General features: G+C 38.7%; 1 protein-coding gene across 1 annotated transcript; it reads left to right on the forward strand.

Moving 5' to 3' along the window:
* The first annotated feature begins 3,629 nt into the window (after window positions 1-3,629).
* LOC148301922 (protein MAK16 homolog A-like) lies at window positions 3,630-4,302 on the forward strand. The gene is given in 1 exon segment (XM_088272491.1): window positions 3,630-4,302. A coding segment is annotated over 1 exon segment (603 nt). The 3' UTR covers window positions 4,233-4,302.
* Window positions 4,303-9,756: the final 5,454 nt, after the last annotated feature.

Below are 9,756 nucleotides of genomic sequence, written 5' to 3' on the forward strand. Positions count from 1 at the left end.
TATGATTTGTAGAATGGACGCTGTTGCTGGATTGCAGAGTGCCATTTTTATTTTTGCGTTTGTGAGGCTCGGCAAGGTATTCGCTGATCATACTATCCAAGTTAAGGAACTTTAGGATTTATTAGCGATTACTCTGCTGCATGGTTATTATTATTATTGTTATTATTATCTTCATTGAAGACATATGATCTAATATTTATCTATTTATTTATAATACGTTGTGATAATATCATTCTTCGATGTAGCTTGGGCAATTTTATTCAAATTATTCACAATAATGGCGTAAAGCCTGAATCCAGGCTTTGATTTTTGGATTCAGTATTTTTCTTTTTGGGTTCTTTGAGTCAACAATGAAAAGTTTTGAAGGATTCAAGCACATGCTCTCAATTATTTCGTCATCAAGTTCTAAGTTTTGCTATTCTCTTATCGAATAGCTGCGTAATCTCTTCCCATTGTCTATTTATGAAGCACTTTCTTAGAACATGACTTCTCTCTATTCGTTTTGAATTGGCTGCGATTGCTCAAATGCGTTTTTGTTTTATTCGGACACACCTATTGGCTTTGTTTTCTCTTCATGATTTTTAGATTACTCATTGTTTGCATTTGTTTCAGACTTCTTCTCGGCTTTATGAATGCTCATTTCCTCTGTGCATTAATTTCCTTCATGATATTACCCTTTGACCACTTTGACATGAATCCTTTTGATATGCCTTATCTTCAGTATAGGCAGTCTCCTCTTCAACTAATTAACCCAATTGCAATTCTTAGTTTCTTCCAAGCACCTCTCATACTCTCTAATAACTTCCTCCTCGATGTATTATTTCAGCACCTCGTATCTCTATTTGCTGTAGATATGCTTAAAGACCTCGAGCACTTCCTGAGCATCTCTAAGTATTGGGAGTCGAGCAAGCATTCGGTACTTATTGTCAAAGACATAAGTATTTTTTATTGACTCGAAAGGGTGCCTATATTTTTCTCTCTGGCTCACCTTTACTAATCGCTTGCCTTCCTCTGACTTTTTATGTTCTGATTCTGACAAGTATTTAGCAAGGTGAGGCAATGGCGCTTCAGGAGTTATTCTCAAAGTCTATCTGATCTGCGAATATCGGTTCTTGACGTTCTTAAATTTCAGGGAGCCAATGATCTCTCTGTCCTTCTTGGATTATATTTGCTCTTCGATGCACTTATCCCGATTGATCGCAAGTAAGCTTGGTGGTTCTATAATAATTTCTTTGACGCTTTGCATCAGTTCGTCATATACTTCCTTTATATCATTTAGACTTAACAAATCGATATCGGCTCGCTCAACCTTGAGATGTTCCGCAATAAAATTTTTGATCTTTTATAAATCCAAGGCGTCAATTAACCCAGGGCTTTCTGATGCAGAGTATTTAGTCTGTTCCCCTGGGTTCTCTCTTTTGTCTGCAGAAAAGCCTTTGCTGTTCATAGATTATTTTTATGACAAAGCATTTTTAGTGTTTGCGAAATTCTCCGTTAATTAATGAGGACAATGGGGATCGCTCTTTTAGTACTCCTGCGGGAGATTTGTTCGAGTATAGTTTCCGTGTTACATATATGAGCGAAATAAATATTGGAAATGGCGGGCTCTTCAATATTCTGCAATTTAATCTCAGTAATATAAAGCAGTTTAGTTGTAAGATGAATGCTGCATTTAATTGTTCAATAAAAAGACAGTATGAAGTGAATTTGAACTTGACTTTGATTATATTTATATTAAAGCAAGAGGAGGATCGACAGTTTCTATATCTGTCTGCCTGTCAGCATCGTTCACTTATCATCTACTCTTTTGAAAAATATCCAACTATAGAGATCAGCTCATGCAGATGTTTAAATATCAAAGAATCTTTCAATGATTTTATGGGCTGCTGTAAAGATCCCTTTTTATTCGTGCGTTTGAAGCTTCTAAAGGGCCGGCCCGTATCCATAGCTTAACACAAGCTTTAAAATTATGTTTTCGTCTTAGATTTCAGAACTTCCCTTTGCCTTTTCACCAACTTATAAGAATTTATAAAGCAATTCGAGAGCGTTAAATATTAAGAAACTGCTATCCACCACTAGGAAGGAACAGACCTGGCTGATCACATCGACGCAACAGTATAATTTAATGAGAACATTCGGCTCGCATGTCCTGCCCAGATTAGCAAAAAGCCAGCATGCTTAGATTTTAATATCCGGCTATTAATGACCTTTGAGAATATTGGACAGTTTTTACAAAAGCACTACATTAGATAAAAGTTTGATAGCTTGTTCTTCAGTTCCTGCTGCGATATTCGAAAGGGTCCAGCAAGCTTACTTCCGTACTATCTTCCTTTCATGCTGGAGCAAAGTAACTGCTAAGTCCAAATAGCCCACGTCAATCAATCGATTGGTTTGGAATTAATTCCCTGCTGAGCAACTCCCCAGAATCCTCATCGCCGGAATGTAGACAGAGGGCTCTTCTGATTTCGCAAAAATGCATATTTTTGGCATTACTTAGGTTTCGACGACTCTTTGCAGCCTGATCTTCGGGCCCTCTGCCAAATAGGATAACGACCAAAGACAATCTGATAGAATTTAATTATGTTTATCCAGGATACCTTAGCTTAGAATATGGGCTAGAATTGGGACAGCGCACTTTATAGACTCGTAAGGTGGGGGAGGATTTCCGCGGCATAAATTACTAATGGTCCAGGCCGTGTTCCGTATTTGCTATTTGTGTTTAAACTCCTGGATTTGGTTCACGATGACTTGAAGGCCGCACAATTTGAGAATCTAGTCTCGATATTCGTAGTTTTCAGCAGCCAAATTGCCCAGTGCCCAAATGCCCTGTTCCGCAATTTCGATCACATCGTGTTTGGCCACATTAATGAATAAGGCGATGACGCTGTGCTTGACTAAGACTGCGCACTGATCTGAAGTTCCGTTCAAGATATTGGCCAGAGCCCATGCCGCCTCGAGCTTCAACTGGGGGTATTCATTTTGTTCAGTAAACATAACAAAGTGAGCAGGCAAATCAAGCTTCAGGAAGTACTAAATAGTCTTCTCGGGGTCGCTGCATAGAAGCTTCCGAATTCCAATGACCCCTTGATGCTTGCACATTATATTTTCATTGAATATGAGCTGAGCAATGTCCCCTATTTCCTACAGACTATACTCACGCAGGATAAACCTAAATTAAAGAATGCAGATACTCCTATAGCTCCTGTCTGATAGACTCGTCGACGATGCATATCTTTTTGGATGAAGTTTTTTCTTGGAGTTCGATGTTTCTCTTTCTCTGCATCTTTTACTCTCGTTCGCTTTTTCGAATATTGTACGCGAAATCTTCCCTTTTCTTTTTGAAAGTCTTGGCATCTTCCTCCATCGAATAATTTTTGCGCAGATTATCAAATTGAATCAATTATACATTAATTCGCACTTTCATACAGACTTGGCCAACTTATGTAGAAAAGCATATTTATTAATAATTCACTCGAATATCTATCATAAATGATTTGATACAGCGCAATATGGCAAAATAGTGGACAATTCAGATAAAGTATGCCAAAGATATGTTTTTGTATTGCAAAATTAACATTATGTTATGCAATATTGTGAGTATATAATAATATAGCTGTTTGAGTGTTGAAATGATTATCGACGAAGTTGTCTGGAATGTGATTTCCCATAAGCATTGCTCGTTCAGAATGAAGACCATCTCCCAGAATTTCTGTCGCAACTAATACAATCTGACAGGGCTCTGCAACCGCAAAAGCTGCCCCTTGGCCAATTCGCAGTATGCCACGATCAAATAAGATCAAGGAGTCTGCTACTTGTACATGAAAACAGCTGAGAGAGCCCATTTGCCGAATTAATTGTGGGAAAAGGTGAAGCTCGACAAAAACTATTAAAAGGCCTTGGAGCAGATAGATTAAAATTTAATTTATTGGTCGCCTTTCGTGATCCATAAGTGCAAGCAAAGGCTCACCAAACTCAGGCAAATGCTTATTCAGATGCGTAAAATGAAGCTAAAGGGCCAAGAAGAGTTCGTCGCAGTGAAAAAGAAAGCAGAAAGGAGGGACAAAGTTAGAGAGGCCAAAGCCCTGATTGCTGCCAACATCGAGCAAAAGATCGAAGATGAACTCATGATTAGACTTAAAACGGGAGTCTATAAGGATATCTATAACTACAACCCCAAAGCGTTTGAGAAGATCATTAATGACCAAGCCAGAAACGAAGACGAAGACGAGTAAGAAAACGAAGAATAGTTCGAAGAGTTTGTCGCAGGAATCTAAAGCGAGGGAGAATAAGAAATGGAGGAACAATTTGAAGAAGTTGATTTTTGATATTCAATATAGCATGACATAACTCAATTAATTTCACTCATTAAATCGTGATTTTAATAACATTCCTAACCTTATCAGAATTCGTCATCCCTTCAACTATGAGTTTTATCCTAAATCTCTCAACACAATATACTATATCCTAGGCGATGTCAGAAAAGGAAGTCAAATAAATTTAAAACAAAAACTAACTCCTCGGAGCCATGGATGAATGTGGGGAACGAGCCGAGTACCATAATCTCGTTGATATTCTCTTCGTCATTGACGCCACAGGCTCAATGAGCTGGTGCATAAGCCAATTAAAGAAGACAGTCTGCAAGATCATGAAAAAGTTTTCAGATAAGCAGTACAATATTAAATTCGCAATCGAGCTTTACAGAGATCATCCTCCACAAGAGTATTCCTACGTTGAAAAGCACTTTGATTTAAGAAATCAGGACGCGATCATTGAGGTTATAGATAAGGAGTGCGAAGTGGGAGGCGGAGGAGATCTCCCCGAGGCTGTCTTCGATGGGTTAGTGAATGGACTCAAAAAAACAAGTTGGCGAGTCAGCACTGATGGCAAGACTAAATCTAAGAGGTTCTTATTCCATGGTTGTGATGCACCTCCTCATGGAAAGTAATATGGATGCCACTCCACCGAAATAAAATGGTCGGAGACTGGGTGTCCATGCGGCTTGAATCGTCATGACGTTCAGAAGCTCCTAGAATAATTCAATGTTGATTATTCACTCATAAAATGTGGGACCCAAGTGGACACTATGGCAACTTTATTCAAAGAGTGTTTTGTAGGAAGATTCAAAAGAGAAATGGAGATTAAGCATTAGAACTTGTATCGTGGCAAAGGATCGAAGAAAGCAAGAGGGGTTGGAGGTGGTAAGATGGCTCGCAAACTTTCTGTTGAATATATGAGATAAATAGAAGACGAAGATCGTGCATAATAAATGGAGCACTAAGGCTTATCAGATGAGGAGGAATCTTAAAATTCATATGAGTAAAAGTCGGAATAATTAAAGGCCAAACCTAAATAAAAACGTTCGATTTTATCATCGATCAAAAAAACATTTGGCCTTGGAAAAAAAAGTAGCATATCAAGGGAAAAATCGCTATTGGAGTCAGAAATGCCAGTGAAGAAAAGCAAGAAAAAAATAGAAAAAAAGAAAGAATAAGATTCAGATAGCTCGAGCGACTCCGAGAGAGGAGGAAAGGCACGCTCTATGGCAAGTTTGGTTCTATCGGATATCGAAGACGGAGTGGAGAGCTACTTCGAGTAAAAGTAAGGTAAAGCAGAAAAATAAAAATAATAAGAGAAAGAGAAGTAAGTAGTCGCAGAAGTTTAAAACAAATAGAAGTGATTATTTATGCTAATTGCATGCTCCTTATTATCAAATACACGATATAGCATTTATATTAACAAATCCCCAACCCAATATCGATTATAAAAAGGTACTATATTAAAATTTAAAGCAAATCAAAATAAGTTGATTGCTTTGTATTTCATCATTTTTAGTACATAATTTGCTTAGAGTGCAGAACTCGGTGGTTCCACATTAATTGCCAAACTAAACCTTGGAATGGGTGGGTGAAAGGTTGTTGAAACCAATAGCGATCGATCGTAATTGATCAAAAAAATGCCACGGTATATGTTTAAATTATTTTATAAGGGGTAAAATAGCGATTAATTATAAAGATTCAATGCCATAAAAAAGATTCACTCAACAAGAGGAGTAAATATTGAAGAAATTGGTGCCTCGGGAGTCATATCCCCCGAGTTAAAGTTTCACCAAAGTCGCATAAAAATTTAATCGAATAATAGAATAATAGTACGGAACAACTTCGAACAAGTCAGGTCGAAATATCCGCCAACAGTAAAGTTTTTTCTTATTCCTCTTAGACTTATACAGATCTACTCCAAGAAAAAGATTTAGTGGGGCTTAGAAATGGAAAAACTCATGTTGAAGAAAGTTCAATCGGGAAGAAAATGGACAAGTATTGCCGAGGAGGAAATCTTCAAAACCAACTCAATCACTTCAATCAAGATCAAACAAAAGTTCTAATCTGACATGCGTCTCAAATTCAGGATTATCAATCGTGAGGCCTCTAAGCAATCCATGAAGGACGAGTCTGAAGACCTAAAAGAAGACCTAAAAGAAGACCTAAAAGAAGTCAGTGACCGAGTCTTCAAGATCATCATCAGCGGCAAAAATGTCAACAAGGCTGCATCTGTGCTCACTGAGGAAGAATTAAAAGTCTTATTAGAAACAAAAAGTTATTTTATGCAATCTCTCTACCGTGAAAATGGGAGTAGATTAAAAATAAGAAGCCACTAGGCAATGAGCGAAATGTTCAGCAAATTAAAGTGCAGCAGAACCCCGGAGTTCATTGTTTAAATCATCATGAAGCTCAGCGATTAATTGAGAAACAAAGTCCCTAACTCGAAAAGTTCGCTGGATAAGAAGAGTTCAACCACTGACGATATGCTGGTGGAATTTTCGGATGAAGAAATTTAAAATCATTCTTTACAAATTATGGATCATTCATTCAACGAACCCCTTTTCAGGTCAAAAAGAAGTCTTTCAGTTCAATTAAATTGGGAGCCTCACTACTTAGATAATAGTTTCAGCTTCAACTTTTTTGAGGAGCCCAAGGTCATTGGGAACTTAAATTTGGATCGATAAATCTCTGACTTATTCGTTTGATTCAATTTTCTTTTTCAATTTTTCTATGTTATTTCGTTGGCGAAGATATCTGCATTTAAAAATCAGAAATGTAGTCAAGTATTTTATTTAAAATTGATTGATGCAAGCGAACCTTGGGAATTAGCTGACTGTTTGTGTCACTGGAGCCGCAGGTCAAATCGCTTACTCGTTCATACCTCAGCTTCTTAGAGGTTCTGTTTTCCCTGGAGCCCTCATAAAGCTGCGGATGCTTGATATTACTCCTGGTCTCAAAGCTCTCAAGGGAGTCGCAATGGAAATACTGGATTGCTCGTATGAGGCAGCTGTTTCAGTAGAATATGGAGATAACCCAGAAGAGATGTTCAAAGATGCTGATGTGATTGTGTTTTTAGGCGGGTTCCCAAGAAAGCCTGGAATGTAAAGAGCAGATCTCCTTGAAAAAAATAAAAATATTTTCGAAATCCAAGGGAAGGCTCTTTCCTTTGCAAAGCCCGATGTCAAGTGCGTGGTTGTTGCTAACCCAGCAAATACAAATGCCGCGATTTTGGCACACTTTTCTGCCATTAAGAAATAAAACATCACGTGTTTAAGCAGATTAGACCACAACAGAGCTATCGGACAGATTGCTGACAAAACAGGAGCCAAGCCAAAGGACATTACTGGAATTTTCATATTTGGCAACCATTCTCTCACACAATATCCCTGCATTGAACACATCAAAGTGAAAGGCCAGGCCATCAGCGAGCTCGTGGACAAGTAGTGGCTCTAAACAACATTCATCTCAAATGTGCAAAAAAGAGGAGGGTAAATATTAAGCGTCAAAGGAACGAGTTCAATATTCTCAGCTGGCAATGCAGTCATCGATCATCTGCGAGATTGGTATGTGGGCAACGAAGGTATTATTTCAGTGGGCGTGGCGAGTGATGGATCATACGGTATTCCCCAAGGCTTATGGACCAGCTTGCCAGTAAAATGCACTGGCAAGTTTCAATACTAAATTGTGAAAGAGATACAATTATCAGAATTCTGCAAGAGCAAAATTGAAATAACGGTTTCGTAGTTAGAGGGAGAATTAAAAGATGCTCAAATCAAATGATTAGTTTCTTGCTAGAATTCATAATTATGTGTAATAATGCAAAAATTCTTATATTTTGCCTGTTCATCGATGCTGTATGCTTTGGCTTATATGCAAATACTCTGGTACAATGCAATAGATTAAATGAATAACAGTAACGAATTATCGCATAGAATGAATGCCTATGATTCTTCCATTCACAATGAATACGCCTACATCCCTAACATCACTGTGCTCGACAAGAAACAAATGGCCATGTCGACTTTCCTGCCCCCCAAGGCTGTCATGAGTCCCACTTACATCATCAGTCGAGAAAAATAGAACAATTTTCATGGCTAGAGCTCACAGATTTAGTGCACTTCCTTTAAAAGTCCTACAGCTGCCTCGTAGCTCTCGAGCAGCAACATACAGAGGACTGAGTAAAAGTTCGAGACTTCATACTGGAATTTGTAAAAACAGAAAGTAAATGCAAGTGGTGCTAGTTTCGATGCGTAAAGAAATGAAGATTCAATGGCAAAGGCGAATAAATCCAGAAGCAGTTACATTGGCAGTTTTAAGGGCCTCGATAAAGTGAAGAGTGCAACCAATATAACCAGTGTATACCCTGAGCCAACCAAATATGCAAGCAGTTCCAGAATAGAAGAAAGGCTGTAGACTTGCAAGGAGCCGATTTTCAACTATTTTCGAGCCTTCAAAGAACAGTTATCTCTCAGCAACAGAAATGCGCTGGGCGTCTCCAATGCTGGCGACCAGAGCCATTAAAGCAACGAAAGCATAAAAGCAGCAAGCAAAGAGTATGGCATATGGAAACTTGGGCAACGACGTAGCTCGAATGCATGCAATAATGGGATCAAGTCAGAGAAACTAAATTTACAGGGTCATATAAAGGAGCTGCAAGACACTCAGAATAGATTATCAGCCGACAATTGCAGGCTCTAATCAACGAAAAACTCAATTAAGGCAGAAATATAGCGGCTTGCGCATTAGCAGAGGGCTGCGAGTGAGAAGAAAGAGTTGCTGCTTCGTGAGATCAGTGAGCTAGAGCTGAGTGTGGAATCGTTGAGGAACAATGGGAGTGAGATGAGCAGCAGACTGAACAGCGAGCAGAGCAAATTAAGCAATATCTAGTTTAACATAAAACTAAAAAAAGAGTAATACTCATTGATCACCCAGGGCCTTTAAAGCGCCAGTTGTAGCAATAGCTAATTGATGCATTATAACGAGCTATCACGACAGTTCAAGTAGCAGTCGTAGAAGTTCAAGTAGCTGGCAAATCAGCACAAGCTTCAGCAAAGGGAGTATCAAAGCCTATCAACATCATATTAGGAGTTAAAACATCTACATGAGCAATAGCCCTCACAGCAGCCAGACTACCAATTGCGGATCCATAAAGACGACTCACATGATCAAATGGAAGGCTTGAAACAATAACGCGCTAAGTAGCTATAGAAGCTGCATGCCCAGCACAGTCAATAACTGAACAAACTATAGTATACACTCACCAAGCAGCACGAGGAACTGATCATCCAAAACATGTAGTATGTCAATCAGATCGAAAAGTGCAGGTAATAAATGCGAATAAACGAGCGGAAAGCATCTGACGACCACAAAGCCAAAGAGATCGATCGGTGCATGGCCACCCTATTGAGCAACTTAGCGAAAATACAGAAGGAACTGAAGA

The sequence above is a fragment of the Brachycentrus maculatus genome, unplaced genomic scaffold (genome assembly GCF_059751285.1).
Source record: "Brachycentrus maculatus isolate JH-2025_06_01 unplaced genomic scaffold, ASM5975128v1 h1tg000500l, whole genome shotgun sequence".
NCBI lineage: Eukaryota > Metazoa > Arthropoda > Insecta > Trichoptera > Brachycentridae > Brachycentrus > Brachycentrus maculatus.